The sequence below is a fragment of the Propithecus coquereli genome, unplaced genomic scaffold (genome assembly GCF_000956105.1).
Source record: "Propithecus coquereli isolate 6110/MARCELLA unplaced genomic scaffold, Pcoq_1.0 Scaffold79, whole genome shotgun sequence".
Lineage (NCBI taxonomy): Eukaryota > Metazoa > Chordata > Mammalia > Primates > Indriidae > Propithecus > Propithecus coquereli.
This window is the reverse complement of record NW_012154062.1, coordinates 7,185,856-7,204,591: the sequence shown is the minus strand read 5'-3', so window position 1 is coordinate 7,204,591 and position 18,736 is coordinate 7,185,856. Positions and strand designations below refer to the sequence as shown.

Sequence of the window (18,736 nt, the reverse complement as noted above, 5' to 3'; positions counted from 1 at the left end):
CATCGAGAGGCAGGATCCACGGAGGCTCCCCGCTCCCGCAGCCAGGCCGAGCCGGCGCGTCCCCAGCCCGCGGGGCCCCGCTGCCCCAAGTCAGTGCGGGGTTTGGGGGGCGCCCCCTGTCCAGCGTACGCACGCGGGGTCCGGGCAAGGACGCGGCGCCCGCAGCTTTCTGTCCCCTTTCACCTCCCGGACTCCCGGCAACGCAGAGCGTGGCGCGCGCCGCCGGAGGACGTCGGCCTGGCTCGCCCGCCGCCGGCCAATCCCGAGCGTCCATGCAAATGAGGCTCCTTATCGGGCCGCGGCTCCGCCTCCGGCGGCCGGGGCCGTAGTAACCCATTCATGGGTCCCGCGCGCGGCTGCAGCCCGGCTCCGCGGCGCTCGAAGCCACCGCCTCCTCTCGGCTCCGGGTCTTCCCCTTCCTTCTACAACTGATCCTGTTGGGGATTTTTTTTTCTAAATTGGAGCGGTGGGGAGGAGCAGGGAGGGGGGCACCAGGAGGAAGGGGAGAGATTAGGCAGCCATCAATCTCCTCCAGTTTCTCCCAGAACAGGTGATGCTGCTAAATTGTGATCACTCGCAGGAGGTAGCGCTGCGGCTGGGAGGATGCGAGCGACCTAGGGCGCGGGCCTGAGACGGCAGAGCTGAACTTGCGCAGGCTGCAACCTGAACTTCGACCACAGCCGCCCTCACCTCGCCAGGGAAGCAAAGGACGGGTTATCATCATTATTATTATTTTATTTTTTTTTCGAGAGAGAGACTCAAACTTCGGCACTTGGTCGCTTTTCTTGGATTGCTTTGGAGGAGACGGTTTGCTGGCAGCGTCGGGAACAGGCAGGACTGTGCTGTAACTCTTATTTTTAAAGCGACAGTAGAGGATCACACACTTTTTAAATGTTTGGGATTCAAGATACTTTAGGAAGAGGACCAACTCTGAAAGAGAAGTCGCTGGGCGCCGAGATGGATTCGGTCAGGTCCTGGGTCCGCAATGTCGGGGTGGTGGACGCCAACGTCGCCGCGCAGAGGTAACGGGACGGCCGCATGGTCATTATGCTCTCCATGTCGCTGGCTTTACTGTGTCTGTCTCTCCGTGTGCCTCCTCCCCTGTTCCCCATCCCTCTCTCCCTTTCTCTCGCTCTCTGTCCCCATCTGTCGCGCCGCCCCGCGCGCTGGGGCTCGCCCTCGGGCAAGAGGGTCGCTGCGGGCAGGGGACCCTCACCCGGCAGCCCGCACTCGAGTTTTTCAACTGCCTGGGTCGTTTGAGTTCCTCCCCCACAGTCCACTCTCTGGGAGGGAAAATAACAAGTAGCATCCACCGTCTGGCAGCTCGGCCCCGAGTCCTGCGAGCCGCCCTGGCCCGGAGCGGAGCGCGAGGACCCGAGCCGGCCGCGGCAGGAGAGCGGCTCCCCGGCCACTCCCGGGCTTCGCCGGTCTGCCTGCGAGCGCCTCTCCGCTCGCATCGTGCCGGGCGAGTCCTGGAGCACCGGAGCCGCGCGGCCAGATGGTGGCCGCGGAGAGAGAGCGGGAGAGGCCGGGGCGGCTGCCGGGGAAGGCGCGGCGGCCCGCAGCTCCGGGAGGGCGGACAGGCTGGAGGGTCCCGGCTCAGAGATAAAACGGGGGCCCAGACGCTCAGAGCCGGGGAGATGGGGGAGAGAAGAGATGAAAGAGAAGAGCAAAGACGCAGGAGGAACAGTAGAAGGAGTTGCGGAAGAAGAAAGAGGCGAGGGAAGGAGACCAGCCGCCAGGCAGGCACAGGGATCACCAGCCTCTAGTTGTGCGGTCCCTGAAGTTGACTTTGTTTCTAAGCGTCGGCGTGCTGGGACAGTAAATACCAGGTCCAGAATGCCGGCCTCCGAGGACGTTCCGGTCCCACTCCCTCATCACCACTGCTGGGCTGGGATTTGTGGCCTCCACGTCCTTGTCTGCAAGAGGCAGCCCCCTTACCTCCAAAGAACCCACGAACTTCTCGCACGGCTCTCGACTCCGCGTCCGCCCTCCTGGCCATCTTCCTTTAAATCCCAGCGTCGCACGGAAATTACCCCTTTTTCAGACAGGCCAGGTGTCCCGGGTAGAGCGAACCGGCTGCCACCCTTGGAGGCGAGGAAGCAGAAGTCGCATCGCTCCAGGAGTTGGGCCGGCGGCGGTTCCCTCGCCTGGGCCAGGGATGCGCTGGTATCAGTCGGTCAGATGACGCTTCGTGGCGGTGGCTTCCTGAAGCGGTCTGGGGACCTGCTGGGCTTGCAAGCCGAGGGAAATAAGGCAGCATCGCTGAGCCGATTCCGCGGCGTATTTCCTTAACCAGGGTCCTAAAAGACGCCTTCTGCACCTTCCTCCCTTCCCGGGATCAAAAAGTTTGTTAGAGCTGGAACAGGCAGTCGGATCGGAGGGATTCTAGCCATAAGTTACACTCTTCAAAAGAGTGAAATGCTCGAGCACCAGGGTACAGGTTGGGAAACCCCAGCGCCTGGGGCAGCTCCCGCCGTCTGTGCGCTCGCCTGCTCCTCGAGTCTTCGGTTAAATGTGATCTGGTGGCCAGTTTGGCCCCGGACCGAGACAGGTCGGCAGGGAAGTGTGTGCACACACTCAAAACGCTCGAGGGCGCCTCCCGGGTCCCCCAACTTGGGTTTCATGGCCAGCGATTTTGGCTGGCGCTGCCGACAAACACAGCTTGAGTAGGGATTGCCTTGGCCCCAGGCAAGGGTGTTCTCTGCTTAACATTTTCGCTTCTCCACTCCCAGCAGCTCTAGGGGCGAGGGTCCCTGGTATCGGTCGTCCTTGGCAGTGGCCCGTGACTCTTGGTGCTGGTTGTGGGGATTCCGCCCTGCCTCTGTCCTGGGCACAACTTTTCGGAAGAGCGAGGGAAGCAGTGGGGTGAGGCCTGTAGGACCGAGACTTGGGCACTGGGTTATCCGCCTATTCTCCCCACCCCCCCCATCCCTAGCAGGGTTCTTGCCCACGGCCTTTCCGACTTAGCCTGGGGGGTGTTGTGCCCAGTGGCACCGGGACATAACTCAAATGAAGACGGACTAAAAGTGTCACTTCTTCAAAAGCAAATGAGGCACTTATTCCTTTAAGCCCAGGTCCTAGTTCTGCATTGTAATCCAGCAGTGGTGCCACTTAGGGGAGAGGATAGCGGCAGCCCACGGGATAGGACACAGGCCACCGCCTGGGGGACCCTCCAGGCCTTGGTTTGCAGCCTGGGTCCTTCAGTTTCCTCTGAAGGCCTGAAGGTGAGCTGCTCTTCATGGGATGCCAGGAGCCTGGACCACTGGGTGGTGGCAGCGGCCCCAGGTGTCAGCTCTGCCACCAGACCCCCGTGGCCACTGCGACTCCTTTAAGGAGTCCCTGCTTCTTAATCCAAACTGAAAAAAGGTTGGAAGGGCTCAGGACTCTGGACCCGGGACCTGGACTTTTGCCCCTTTGCAGTGTTGCGTGGGTTCAATAGTAACATCATGTCTTTCTCTCCTTCCCCGTGTCCGGTGTCCCCCGTGTCTCTTCCTGCGCAGCGGGGTTGCCCTGTCTCGGGCCCACTTTGAGAAGCAGCCTCCCTCCAACTTGCGGAAATCCAACTTCTTTCACTTTGTCCTGGCGCTCTACGACAGGCAGGGGCAGCCGGTGGAGATCGAGCGCACGGCCTTCGTGGACTTCGTGGAGAACGACAAAGTAAGCGAAACGTCCCCCCTCCCTCCCTGCGGCCTAATAACTCCCTCCTTGCAAAGCACTAAAGGTTCCATCTGTCACTCGTGACACTTTTCCACTTGCATCATCAGGGATGATAAATCGAGGCTTCTCACCCCCAGCCTCTAAATCAGTCGATTCCCGAACCTCCTTCCACCCCTGCTCCTGCGCTCGGTGCAGCAAGAACGCTCTGGCTCTGCGCACGAGCCTGGGGTCTTTAGCAACACCTGGTTACGGACTGACCGTGGAGCAAACGCCCTTCCGACTAGATCGTAGTTAAAAAGTACACCCAAGACCGCTGTTGCCCTTCTTGGATTATTTTAATTATTTTGCACCTGCCAGCGCCAGCAGAGTGGGGCAAAGCGGTACTAGATGGAAACCCACAGTCCGGCCTCCGCCCGCCTTCAGGCCCTGCCGTCTCTCCTCCTCCAAACTCAAGCCCGGGGATCTGGCGGCTGGATTTGATCTCAGATGAAGGACAGTCTACCTAAACCGATATGTGACCAAAGGAAAATCCCTTGCCCTCTCTGGGTCTCAGGCTGCGCAGCTGTACGATGTGCGCTTTAGAACAGGCGCTTCCCAAAGTCCCTCTTGAACCCGGAACTCGGTCCCTGAGCTCATGGCCCCGGCAGGCTCAGTCTCTCGGGATAGGTCAGAGTGCTGCCCTTCCCAGTGCCAGGGGCTTCCTGAGGACAGAGAGAGCGGGAAGGGTTGGGTGGCGCCTGTGTAAAGGCAGCTTTGGCATGTTGTCCGGTTGTCGCCGCTCAGGGGCCCCACTTCTTAGGGCATTTTAAAGGAAGAGGGACAGAGGGCTGGAGAGGCTCGAGTAGCGGGGAGCCGTGGCAAGTTTCCGAGGACAGCCACCTATGGGCAGACGCTCCTGCCCTTTGACCTGGGACTGGTCGGCGTTGTACAAAGCTGCTGTTTGATGGGGAGGAGGGCGGCGGGAAGTGGTGTGGGGGCGCCTCTTTCGTCTATCCCTCATTCTGGGGGTCTGGAAAGGAAGGGAATCCAGCGCGGCTGCCTGCCTTTTCAGGAACAAGGCAACGAGAAGACCAACAATGGAACGCACTACAAGTTGCAGCTGCTCTACAGCAACGGTGAGCGCGCGGCGGGCGGGCGCGGGCGGCGGGCTTCTGCGTGGGGCAGGCGCACGTGTTTCCACAGCTGACCTCGATCCAGGGTGGACCTGGGCGATCAGGCGGCGGGAGGATTGGTTGCAGCTGGGGGTTGGGAGGTCTCTGCCTCCACGACGGCTCAGCCTGGAGCCCGCGGCGGCCGAGACGGGTTTGGGGTGCCGGGAAGGGGCTTCGCGGCCCTTGACTCGGGCGGGTCCCCTCCTCCCGCAGGCGTCCGCACGGAGCAGGACCTGTACGTCAGACTCATCGACTCTGTCACCAAGCAGGTGAGCCGGGAGGCCCCTTGGTTCCTCCCCGCCTGTCTCTGATCCTCTACCCGCCCCTTGTCTCTGACCGTCCCTCTCCACGACTTCCTGGGTCCGACTTCACACCCCCCGCCGTGTCACCCCGCACCTTGTCCACTCAGGGGAAATTTTTTTTCTCTCTCACCAATGGGCCTGTTTCTACCTGGCTTGGGAAGACACTGGGGGTCGGGGGAGGTGAAAAAAAGGATGAAGAGAGGAGACAGTTATTGGGACATTCAGTCCCCCCCCAAACTTTCCTTTTTGCTAAGAACGTGTCTTCACCTGGGCGAGCTTCTCTATTAATTTCAGTTGAGTCAATCGGGCAAGCGCCCAGGTTCCGTGCTGCGGGGAAGTCCTCGCGCGGTAGCGGGTAGAGGGGCAACGATTTTGTGCTTGTTCTAAAGTCCCCTCTCTCTCTTTGTCCGTCCACCACCCTCCAAATCTTCCCTTCCTGCCTGCACCCCCTTGCAGCCCATAGCTTACGAGGGACAGAATAAGAATCCGGAAATGTGCCGAGTGCTCCTGACGCACGAAGTGATGTGCAGGTAATAGCGCCTTCTCCCCGGGGCTTGGCTGGAAGGCCGGGCAGGTGAGCCGGCTGGCGGCTCCCGGGCGCCTGACTTCCAGGGGTGAGGGCGCAGCGGGGTGGCCTGGGGGGTGAGGCGGCTCCAGGCAGGACCACCATTACCCTCCTTTAAGGCAAGTTTCTTAGGGCATATCCGTTAGGACTCGGAAAGGAAACCTAGAACGACTCAGTATTTCACCTTTAAGGTGTGGAAGGAGTTTCCTTGGCCACCTGCGAAGTCTCCACTGTCCCTGGCACTGCCCTTGGTCTGTGGCAGAGGCCGGGCGGGGGTTGAGATCCAGGACCTTCCTTGAACTCATTGGCGACTGCTCAGTTCCTGCCAGGCCTGCTTGGGGGCAGACTTCCAGGCCGGCCACTTGTGGAGTTTCCGAGTCAAAGCCCTCACAGTCTGGGCCAGGGACCACCAGAGGGTTGAGCGGCCCATTTTTTGGGGACGCACTTCCCCACGGTAGGCATCTGTCTGTGATGGGGGGTGGTTGCTTCTCCTGTGACTTCATGTGTCAGGGGGGTTTCTTAGGGCAGGAGGAACTACTGGGTAGAAAGATGGGTCCAGTTCCCCACCAGTGTGGGAGGGGTGGCAGACGGGGGAGGGTCCCATCTGGCAGATACCTGGTCAGAGCAACAGCTGGATTCTGGTGGTCGGGTCCTGAAAGGTGCAATCTACTCTCCTTTCTCCACCTTTCCCATTTTCCATTCGGAGTCCCGTGTATTACCCCTTTTCTTCTTCCCGACTAGAAGAAAATAAAACATCAGAAGAAATTTATCCACACTTATTCTTTTTTTTTTTTGTATTGTCCTATGAATAGATTTTTTCACACTTACTCTTTCAACAAATGTTTATCGAGTGCCTAGTACGTGCCGGGTATTGGGCCGGGTGTTGGGGATCCCGCGGCGAACGGGAAAGGCTATAAAAAGGAAACTCTGGGAAGAGTGTGGTTATTTTACTATAAAAATCTGCATGTCTGTTCCATGCATGTTTTTCTTTCTCCAAAACCTCTGACTGGAGGGACAGCCTCAATTCTTCCTTGCCTGCTATTGCTTTCATGAATGTCTTCCCGCTCCAGACTTGCTAGTTTTGGGTAATTGTAGCCCTTCTGATTTAGTAGGGACTGTTTTATGGGCAGCTCCCTGAAGCCCTGTCTCTCTCCCAAACCTAGGCAGGAAGAAACCATAACAATCAGACATGTTTGTTTTGGTTTTGACCAAGTATTAGAAAAACAAACTTTCCAAATGCAAGGTTCAACTCTGCCAGTGGCTGCAGCTTCCTTGCCTGAGTAGCTGGGCAAGGCATTGGGTGAAGGAGTAAGGAGATGGATACTTCCTTAAGCCAGGGACCCTGGATAGGTTTGTTCAGAAAGAAACTACAATTCCAAGATGTACTTGGGTGTAACACCTAGACTAGATAGAATGCTTTGATTCGGTTGGTTAATCGAAGGCAGGTTTTTAAAAATTCCTCTCTATACTTTTAAATGGCTTTGTTTGGAGAGATTACCTTCTGAAAAGAAAACAAAACCAAAAAATAGCCCATTGTCTAATGAATTACACCTATCACTTTAAATAATACTTGCACGCCCCATCCAGCTGTAGTTAAGGCTGACATTTTTATTTTTAAGTCCAATCAAATCCTCCTCATTTTATGCTGTTTAAGTAGCAGCATCAATTTTTAAAGCCTCTAGTTTAGCCTGCATTAGTAACACAATATAAAAATTTAATGTACTGTAACTTCTCTGCATTGGAGACCTGGGAAGATGCTCTGCTATTTTCTTCCCAAACTAGAGTTTAAAACAAATATTAATTATGGGTAAATAAATGATCCATTGGATGGGTACTGTCTGCAGTGTGTGTTTGTGTGTGTGTCTGTGTAGATGAGATGAGTGAAGGCAAATATTGGATGCATCTGAAAGGGAAGTTCTCATTCAATCTGTCAGAGCTGGTTAATTCTGCACGCAGGGGCGGGGGGAGTTCCTTCTCTCACATTTTAAGAGCCAGTTGTAGCAGTCAATGATTCTGGAATGAATCTGATGCCCTGTTTCTCAAGGGTTATTGCACATACTTAGTTTCATTTGCATGGTGTTATTTGGCATACCTGGGCACCTCCCCCAATGCTTTTAATGTTCTGTAATCTTTAGTAAAAGGCTCCTAAATTGGTGTTTAGCTTTGAGCGGGGAACAAAACAAAGGCACAAAATAAATCTCTTTAGGAATAACTTTTTCTCCCTTCCCCAATTGTCTCTGTTCCTCTCTTCCCCGCTTTGGTTCATTTTGCCAATTATTAGCAAGGAGAAATCTAGTTGTTATGTCGCTGCCAGCCACCCCTGAGCCCTCAATGCTCAGAGGGTTAAAAGATATTATAATTTGAACAGAAGTCGTCTCAAGGCCTACAGCTGGCTAATAACAGAGTTGTATTGAGCGCGAGCAAACCCCACAGCTGTGACTTTTCGCCACAAGGCGCAGCCTAGACAGGGCACTAATCAGATGGACCAGCCGGGCAGTGGGGCCAGTGTCTTTATCGGCCAGATGGTGTGAATTTAGACACTTTTGTTATGCAATCGCAGGGAGGAGTTGGGGAGAAGAAAACAAAACAAAAGCCACCATGCTGTGCGCTTATTTGAGTTTGAAATTAGAGACAGATTTTTGAAAGTTGAGGGTTGAATTTTAAAAACGATTTTGGAGGGGAAAAGGACATCTTAGCTTGTTGTAAGCCAGAGTTTGGCTGACTGGTCATCCTCTGTCTAAGGCTGGGGCTTTTCCTCCTTCCCAAGCCAGCTTTCATCCCTCTTCTTTTTTCCCTTTCTGAAAAATGCAGGTACAATTCAGGATTGTGATAAAATTTCTCATATTCCCTCTCTGCCCACCCCCAACTTGTTTTATTCTTTCTCTCTCTCTCCAGAGACACCAGCAGAGGTAGAACGAAAGAGGCCTGTGAACACATTGAGAGTGTTTTAAATAAAAGGTTCTCCAAATAAGTACTAGAATAAAATAAACCAAACCAAGCCAGACAGAAACAGAGGAACAGCTTTCATTTTCATTCATTTGGTGGGGAGGACACCTCTGAGCCTCTCTGGGATTGTTAGGAACACAATCTTAGCCTATTGCCAAGTTCAGTTTTTTCTTTTCTTTCTTTCTTTCTTTTTTTTTATTCCTATTTTACAGTCATTTTTGGTTTAGAAAGACACTTATCAGGAATTTCAGACTTAGAGACTTGTTGGAAAAGAATCCTAAGAGCCTTTTAACTAAAGTAGCTGAACCTGAAGTTGGTCACTCTGGCTTTGTCTATACAGCAAGGGGAAGGTAGAATTGAGTTTGGCGTCTGGGTAATTCAGGGGCCCAGTTCCTTGGTGTCAACTATCACAGTGTTTCGGGGTGTGGGTTCCTAAACATCTTAGGTTCCTCCTTTTCCTTTGCTTGTCCTAATACTGCTGGCATGGGGCCTGAATGTCATTTAAAAAACAAAGAATAACTAGGATATATTAATGAAATCTTTAAAAAAAAGAAAGAAAAAAGAATTTGCTTTGGCTAACTTAGAGACCCAGAGAAGTTTTAAGAAGGGCTCAAATGGGGCCAATACAACCAAGTTTCGTTATTTTTATACCTTTACCGTTGTAGCTCCACAGCTAAGTGGGTGTCTTCTATATATTTTCTGTGCTGAATATTCACCTTAGAGATTATATTTAAAAGTGTTACTGTTGGAAAATGGAGAACTGGATCCTAAAGTTCCTTCGCATTTTTCTTTGAATATCATTTCCTCCCGAGTTGATTCCCCACATTGTGTCACGCTGCTAGCGCCAGGCTTACGTTTTTATCTGTTTTTCTTTTCCTCCGGAGGAAATCTCCACGGAAAGCAGCTGAATTCAGCTGAGCAATTTTGCAAACTTGCTCTGCCTCCTCCGAATCCTTCCTACCCAAACTAAACAGCTCGGCACATTCTGACAGTGTGCGCTCTTGTAATTAAATTGTACCTGGCATCGCACATGTATTTGGGGTTAGGTTGACAGGCTGTGATGTCAAAGGAGAGCCCGGCTTGAAGGTCTTTGGGTAACAAGCATGTATGGGCCTTTTGAAATTATGTTGTTAGGAAAAGCGATTTGCCTGAGCTGCGAAGGTATTACATTGACATAAGCGATATTTCAGAAAGAGGAGAGGTGGGAGACAGAAATGGGTGGGGGCAGGGATTTGGGAAGACAGACGAGCTTTGGAAGGTGGGAGAGCAGCTGGCCTGCATTTTTATTGGTGTTAATCTTGGGATGGATTGAAATTTTAAAAGTTAAGACCTAATATAATTTCAAAGGCCAAATATTATTTCAGAAACTCCCAGTGGCAAACTCTGGTATTTAAGAAAGTTGAGACCATTTTTCTTTTCCTGCCTACTAATTTGATTAAATTTTTTAAACCTCATTGTGCCCATTTGGTGAAATGCTTTAGTGTCTCTCAAGTATATTTCACTTTCTGAGGATGGTAGAACTGTTCACTGACTAATTCACACATCCCTGTGTGGAAAAGATGGGTTTTTAAAAGTTTTAAAATATCTATTTGTTTATGTTTAATTCTGCGGAGGATCAGAGAGGGGGGCAAATGGACGACAGAGAGGCACAAAGCAAATCTGGGACTGGGCTGGTGCTAGGCCTGTGGGTCGCTGCTGCCACTGGCTTCCATATTTCCTTACGTTATTGTCACTTTCAAAAGGTGCTCATGGGATCCCATAGCCACATGGACTTAAACCTAGAAGGGACTCTAGAGATAATTAACCCAATGACTTTGTTTTATATGTAAAGAAGAAAAAGTCCAGAGGGGTTAAAGAGATTTGACTAAGTTCTTGCAGCTGGTTCGTGACAGCTTAGACGCCGGAACCGCAGTTCTCAGTTCAGCAATCTTTCTATGGCCCCACATCCAACTTAAGCTACAGAGAAACTGTTACGAGAAGGGCAGTGCTCACATATACTCTGGTGATTATTAACATTTATTAGGCATGTCCTCCAACCAGCGTGGATGAGAATGATTTTCTTGGAAGCCACATCAAGACTATGGCCTTAATCAACTGCAGTTATTAGTGGTCCATGTACCTGGGCATTCAGAAGTCTGTGACACTCAACAGGCAGCACATGGGCAACCTGGTGGGATGGGGGTGGCGATTCCCCAGTGATTCCCTGCCGCCAAGCTTCTCGTGCCCTTCTCACATTTGTCTAGGTATTTTGAACGGATAACTTTGGATTGGAGTGTTTTGCTCTCTGCTCACCTTTTGAGTACTTTCTATATGTTGTAATTACCCTAAGGGGTCTCCTTTATCTCCTCCCCTCAGCTGATCCCGCCAGCATTTATTGAGGGGCTCTCTACCACCCAGTGCTTTGTGAGGGGGGAAGTCTTGGGAAGTAGAGTTTTCAGGACTGGCACTTAACAGACGGTGAGAGTACCACTTCTGTTCCAGACTTGGTGAAAATTATTGGCGATATCATCCTACACCTCCCTGCCTCATTTTCTTCCTGTTTTAAAACATACACCATAGTTCTGGTCTTCCCCCTTTATCTTTGGAAAAATGATAGAAATGAGTGAACGAATAAATATTTATAAAGTACACCAAGTTCTCTGGAGAAAGATGTTATTTAAATAAAGTTTCTAAAAGTCCAGGCAGCTACTTGTGGTCTATTTGACACATTTTCCTTTCCCCTCTTTTTTCAAATATTTGTTGAGATACAGAGACTTAAAATATACATTCACAGAATCATTGAACACCAAACTGGAAGTGACCTTATAGATCTTAAAATGCAATTGTTTGTGATTCAGGTTACAAATACAGCTTTTGGGAAAGTTGTGAGTTGCTGAGAACCAGCCAGCTTGTAAGTCACAGAGTGAGAATTTGGACAAGTACATTTTGGCTTCTGGTTCAGTGTTTTTTATTTGATTTGATTTTTTTTTTTTAAAATAAAACATGGTCACAAATTCTGCCCTCAAGCAGTTTATAGTTGGGAAGCTACCGTGAACAGATTCGCTTTTGTGAGCATTCTTACGTTGTGTGCTGATTATATTTTCTTGATTTAACGAATTTCTTTCTTTTGGCTCCTTCCCAATCTGCAGTCGATGTTGTGAAAAGAAAAGCTGTGGAAACCGAAATGAGACTCCTTCAGACCCTGTCATCATCGACAGGTAGGGGAAAAAGTGATTCTTTTTTTTTGGTTTCTTTCTTTCATGGAGCTTAATGCTAAGTACTGATCACTTGGGGCTTTGCCATAAGGTTGGTTTCATGTTATCTCAAGACAGGAGGCTGGTCCCACAAGGGCTACCTCATGCTGGTTGGCCTTTCGTGGAAGAAGTCAGAATCTTCCTTTGGAAAGTGTCTCTAAATCTACAGTGGATTCTGTTCCAGGTGCACTAACTTCAGCTTAATAAGGGGCGTATATGGCAAAGAATGGTCAATGATGCCATCTCTCTCCTCTGGCAGGGTGTGGTCTCGATCAGTTTTCTAGAAGAGGCAGTATCCCCCAAGTTTAGTGGTGACCTCTCTGTCATTCTCAGTGATTGCTGCTGGGTTTGAAGACTATCAGTTTAGATTATGGTTAAGAAATGTGACAAGCTCTCTATTGCATGGAGGGAGATTTCTTTATACCATGGAGGGTTGTGTTCTGGGTTCTCTGTTATATTCAGAATGGGAAAGATTCTTTGGGACAAGATGCTAATTCACTGAAATGTGATTTAGCCATCCTCAGCTGTCTGGTTTTGTGATTGGAAACAGAACTTACAAACCAACGAAGAAATACCAAATTAACTTCCAGCAATCATGTAATTTTTAAGAAACCCCGTATTCCCACCCCTAATTTTTTCTCTTTCGTTAAAAAACGGAATAATTCCCTATTGCTTCTTTCTTTGGGTTTTCGTATTTCTAGCCAGGTCCTGAAATGGATTGGAGAGACCGCAGTCTCCAAAGTTGTTATTCCAATATTCCAACGAATTCTCAGTTGGGAGAATGGAACCTCTGGCATTCTTCCCAGAAAGCCAGCTTGGTTTCTTCGTGGAAAGTGTAGCACAGCCTTAGGAATTGAGGAGGCTGGAATTCTGATCTTGTCCTAGCTTCTGACCTTGGACAAAGCGCTCAGCATCTCTGATCTTCAGTAGTATAATAACAGATTGGGAGGTGCTGCCTGCTGCTGCAGGTTTCAGGAAGCTACTGAAATATCAACGGCAGCTTTGCAGTGTTCTCTGAGATGCTCGGATGAGGGTGACAGGCAGATATAAAATACTTATTGGATGTGTATGGTGTCTTTGCCATTTTAGGAGATTCTGGTGAGCTGCATTTTAGGGAGCTATTTGGGGTTGCTCTATCTTTTTGGGTTTTTTTTGGCAGTGCAGAGAACTTCAAATATATAGAGTTGCAAGGACTCTGGGGTCTGTCATCTTTCTCATCTTATAGATGAAAAACTGAACCCAGAGTGGTGGCGTGACTTATCTGTGGTTGCCCAGCTGGTTGGGGCAGGGCTGGCACTAGAACACAGCTGTCTTCACTTCTCACTTGCGCCGCTCTCCACGGCCACAGGCTCGTTCTCTCAACACTCTCCCTGTCTTAACTGATGAGTTGCATCTACTCATTTCCCTACTTCCCAGGTCCTCTGGGGAACTGGGAGGGTCTGAGAACAGCCGAGACTCAGGTCCTGTCCTTTCCGACGTGTAGACTGAGCTTACCAATCTTCATCTAGTCTTTTTCACTAACTTTAGCTCCTCTTTCTAGAAGATCCTCTAACCTCATGACTGTTGCATCTATTCTTGTAATAAACACCCCATAAACCAGCTTTAGAAATGTTTGCAAAGCTGTGAATGCTCATCCACACCTTGCATCTCATGCGCACACATCTTCATGACCGACTCTGCACTTAGCAGCAGTTCTTACTTTAAAGAGCTACATATAACCTGAATCCACAGGTAAAGCCGAATATGCTCATGTTTTCTTCCTGTGTAACATACGCGTTACATGTACAAAGAAAGCAGTCTCTTTGCATCTATGGGGAGAAAAGATTTTCATGTTAGGAGCCCTCATAGTTGCTAGAATGCCTTAAATTCTTCTGAGATGGTGGAAATTGTGTCTTGGCTGCATAATACAGAGTTTTATGTGACTATGGCATTTATTTTTACTATCCTATGCACAGTAAAACAGCCCAGTGTTGTCTCTGCATCACTTGAAATATGCGTTACTTCCGAAATGTTGCACGTCTACTCATGGCAACAAACATACCAAAGGGTACCGTAAATTGACCAGTATCAAGTTTTAAGAGAACCCATTTTATTATAAACAGATGCATTTGTTTGGCTATCTTATGGGTAGGGCTTTTATTTGAAGGGAATTGTTACCCCTCTGAAACCTTGTCTTACTGCTCCTGAATGTCTTTTGGGGCTTCCCTCGGCGTTCTTGCTTTCATTTTTAAAAGCGAAAGGGCACGAGTCAGGCTCCGTTTGTTGGAGGTGGGAAGGGTATTTTTGTCACGCAGGAGTTTGGTTGAGCCGTGCCTCTGGTCTCTGGGTTCAATGTCTGCCAACCTGGAGATGTCGACTTCCCTCCCAAGCACCAAATGGGTGCAAAGTCGTCTACTTTGGATTTCTTCTGAGTAAATATAGAACTCTGTTCTTTGCCCTTGTTCCTATAATGCCAGCTAATTATCTTCTTCCCCTTCTCACCTAACCTCACCAGATGCAGTTAATTTACACAGTCTTTCTTGGAGTTTTCTCACACAACAGGCACGCTCCACCCTGGCCGAGAGAAGCCTGTTTATTCCCTTGGAATTGTGTATGGTCAGGGAAGGGGGAGGGGAGGCACAAGGATGGGTCTCGAACTTTTTGCCACCATGGGCCTCTTTTATTTTTTTTCCTTGGTGAATCCGGGGTTTTGTAAGATTCTGTCTCCCAAACTGCAGTGAACAGGCAATAATACAGCTGTACTTCATTTTTATTAATAAAAGATGGGAAGGGAAAAAGATCTCAGCTCTGATGTGACCTTAATGTCATCAGAGGCCAAGTAGAGTTTTTGATTGGGATGAGACTATTGGCATTACTATACGGACTTGAGAGGCTTCCAGCTCGAACACAAAACAACTTGACTTTTCAGTGTGTCCATGCGACCACATCCCAGCACATATTCAGTTTCCAATGGGCTACTTGAAATACGAAAAATAGCTTGTACTACCTTGTGGCCCCTTCATTGAAAACCACTGGAGTTTACAATAGGGCATCTCCCATTAGGGCTTTAGTTCTCCATTTCCCAAGACGAAGCCCCAGACTTGGAGCTTTTTCTTTCCCTACTAAATTACTCCCTGCCTTAATCTCTCTAGAAACAGAAATTTAGTTTTTATTTTCAGTTTTTTTTTTCCTGCATGCTTTTGTGAATTCTTGGGCAACCACGCCCCTCTCCAAAAAGCCCGGCCAACGCGTAGCCCCACAGGACTTGCTGCTGCATTGAGGGCGTGGAAGAGCCTTCCTTCTGTGTACAAGTGTGAGCGTGTGTGTGGTGGGAGTAGCGTTTATTAATTTTAGTGCAAAAATCCAAAGTCCCTATCCAGACAAACCCCAAACAAAACAAAACAAGGGTGAAACATAGTTCTTATTGTGGTCTTCAGCCTAGATCTTGTCTATAAAGACCTGTGTGGTAGATAAAAATAAACAGGCTCGCGCTGACTTACATTTGTGGTTTCATAGAGAAGCGCTAATTCAACCTTGTTTGTCGTGGGCTGTGCTCTCTTCAAACTCTCCTCTATCTGGAAGCTTCTTCTGAATATCCATTGATCTCTGAAGCTCAGGATAACTTGGTGATTCACGAGAAGAGGATTTTAGGGACAGTCCTACTGACATGGGAGAAGGAAGAAGGGTCCTTATTGTTCCCTGCAGTCCCCATAAAAAGTCAGGTGTGTAGAGAGGGCAAAGTTTCCTTCTGCATCTTTGTAGGCTGCCCCTGTCCATGTGCACACTGGTGTTGTATTTTCTATTAAAAAAAAAAAAAAGCCAAAAAACCAGGTCCAACCTATTTCTCAAATGTGAAATATCCCAGTCTTTTGTCTTGGGACATTGGTCTCAAATATTTCTGAGCTCTGTCCCCAGGAGGACCAATTTGAACATGTTTTTATTTATTTTTTTTCAAGAAGCCAAACAAACAATAGAATGACCATCATTTGAAAAGTTTACTCAAAAATATCTGGAATTTAGTTCTCTATGGTAGGGGGTGGTGGTTTCCTGACGTTATTTTCCCTTTTAAAAAAATTTTAATTGTGGTAAAATACACATAACGTGAAATTTACCATCTTAACCATTTTTAAGTGACATTAAAAACATTCACGTTGATATTAAAAACATTCATCTTGCAAAACTGAACCTCTGTGCTCATTAAACAACTCCCTGTGACCCTGACGCCCAGCGACTGGCAACCACCACTCTCTTTTCTGTCTCTATGCATTTGACTATCCTAGACACCTCATAGAAGTGGAATCACACAGTATTTGTCTTTTTGTGATTGGCTTTTTTTACTGAGCATAATATCCTCAAGGATCCTTCATGTTGTAGCATGTGTCAGAATTTCCTTCCTTTTAAAGGCTGAATAATATTTCATTGTATGTATAGACCACATTTTGTTTATGCATCTGGCAAAGCATGCTGGGTTACTTTGACCTTTAGGCTATTGGAAATAATGCTGCTATGAACATGGGATATACAAATATCTATTCAAGACCCTGCTTTGGGTTCTTTTAAGTATATACCCAGCAGTGGAATTGCCAGTTCTGTAAGTAAATCTGTTGTCTACTTTTTTAGGTACTGCCATATTGTGTTCCATGGCCGCTGTATCATTTTATGTTCCTACCAACAGTGCACAAGCAAGGGTTCCAATTTCTCTACATCCTTGCTAACACTTGCTATTTTCCATCTTTTGTTTTGTTTTGCTAGAGGTCATCCTAATGGGTGTGACTCTTTTTTTTTTTAATGAAGTTTTCTCCTGCTGCCATGTTGGTAGCATTGTCACCTACTATTCTCACCCTGTTCCGGACTTCTCGTTGGCCCTTCCCCTGCCATCTGACATAGCCTCTTCCTACCTCTCTCTGCCTGATAGGCCACCTTGTTCTACTGAAGCACATGTGTGGATCTTCTTTCCTCTGTGCCAAACTCACTACTTCTCTCTCTTGAGTGTTATCACTTATCTCTGATGAAGAGCTCTTTGTGGGATGGGAACTTTTAGAGAATCACCAGGCAGCAGTGAAGCCCTTACCAACTTGCCACATTTGCTGGAGAATATTGCATCAATCCTGAACACTTGGGACACTTTCTTTTTGTTAATTTATCAAACCAATTCATAGTCATCTATTGTTGATTTGTGGTGTAGATCCTGCTTATAATCTGACTCTCCCTTTCAGCACAGAAAGAGTACTTGGCTAGCAGTTGGAGTTGAGCTCTAGGTGGGATTTATGTCCATGAGGCCCAGCACATCCTGCAGTCCTGGGCCAGCCACACCGGCTTCAGGTGCAACCATATTCTCCCTTTTCCCAGAAATGGTCAAGCCAGATATAGCAGCAGTGACATCTCCTGAATGAAGAATTCTGGCTCTGGGATAAGACCCACAACAAACATTTACCTAACATTTAACTGGCACTTACTGTGTGCTGGGCATTGTGCTAATTACATAATCTTAATTAAGCTTTAATAGTTGATAAAAATCTCAATTTTATGGAAGGGAAAAAAATCAGTCTTGAGTTAGTTAACTCAGCTGAGAGCACATAGCCAGTGTCAGTGGTGAAATAGGAATTTAGTCAATGAGTGGAAGTTACAGAAAGAATTTTGGTATAGTAGAAGGAAAAACTTTCCAGAATTTAGAGCTGTTGAAGATGGAAAGGCTCTAGAGAGGGACTCTGTCCTCTGGGAAGTGGTGGGTGTTGCTGGCCCGAGAGGGACTCTGTCCTCTGGGAAGTGGTGGGTGTTGCTGGCCCCTGAGTGTCACTTAACGCTGAGATCGTACAAGCCATGTTCAACGTGTGCTGGGTTTGACGGAGGGGGAGTGCGACATAGCAGAAAGGGCCCTGGGTTAGGATCAGGAGACCTGCTTCTGGCCCCAGGTCATTCCCTAGCTCGCTGTCTAATGTTACAGAGACCATGAGGCTCCTCTGTGAGCCTCAGTTTCCCTACCGTAACGTGAAGTGCATTGGGTTCATGGGTGACCTTACATTACCTTCCAGTGCTGAATTTCCCTGATTCTAGCTGAGGGCCCAGGTTTGGGGACCGGGCATGCTAATTCATCATCGTTACTCATCAATAATCTACAGGAGCTATTAATATATATGTCTTCTCTGCCCAGATGCTCCCTCTCCAGTGTGGGGGAACCTAGTGTTGTGAAGGGGCTACAAAAGCCTGGCTCCAGGCTGGTGTTTTATTTTGTTTTGTTGCTTTTTTAGTGAAAATTCTATTCTCTCAGGGAGGGTTCAGATTTTCTCACTAAAAAACACAGATTGTCTATCCAACCTGAATGCATCATTCTTTAATGTTCTCCTTCCTTTGTTTCCTAGCAAAAGCTTTGTTAGTTTCCTTGGCCATTACAGGGAGACAGGTAGGAGAAGGGACTCTGCTACTTGCTAGTCTAGAAAAAAATGTCCCTATGGATTGAAGCTCTTCACTGGACGACGGCCGGAGCCAAGTGGTAAAAAAGAAAGAGAATTTTGTCCAAGAAAATGACTCTCCTCCTCATGACTGAAGAGATGGTGCTGCACAATTAAGTTCACTCTTGCAGTTCCTTTTTAAGAATTACACTTATTCTGCTTGGCCAATCAGCCTTCCTAGACTTGCAGAGTTTTTGGATTTGACACAATTTTATTTTAGCATTTGTTCACTTAGTAATTCCTTGTGTTGTTGGGTTATCGAGCAAATATTTGTGAATGGCAGTGAGAGATCAGTAGGGAATATGACAGGCACAGTTCCTCTTCCTATAGTGCATATAGCTTAAATAATTACACAAATGAATATATATTTACAAACTGTGCAAACTGCTCCAAAGTCTAAGTAAGTGGATGGTGGATGGGTTCCAACTTTCCAGTTCCATCCTTTCTTTGT

At 48.3% G+C, this 18,736-nt stretch overlaps 1 protein-coding gene across 5 annotated transcripts in view; it reads left to right on the top strand.

Moving 5' to 3' along the window:
• Positions 1–341: 341 nt before the first annotated feature.
• EBF2 (early B-cell factor 2) overlaps positions 342–18,736 on the top strand; it is a 180,017-nt gene continuing 161,622 nt past the window's right edge. For 4 of the 5 annotated variants that reach the window (XM_012662955.1, XM_012662954.1, XM_012662953.1 and 1 more), the window contains exons 1-6: positions 342–1,022; positions 3,504–3,660; positions 4,712–4,775; positions 5,025–5,080; positions 5,570–5,643; positions 11,753–11,821. In XM_012662955.1, coding sequence (XP_012518409.1) covers positions 892–1,022; positions 3,504–3,660; positions 4,712–4,775; positions 5,025–5,080; positions 5,570–5,643; positions 11,753–11,821 — 551 coding nt within the window. In that variant the 5' untranslated portion in view covers positions 342–891. The remainder of the gene's footprint in view (positions 1,023–3,503; positions 3,661–4,711; positions 4,776–5,024; positions 5,081–5,569; positions 5,644–11,752; positions 11,822–18,736) is intronic. The other variant, XM_012662956.1, reaches the window with a different exon arrangement.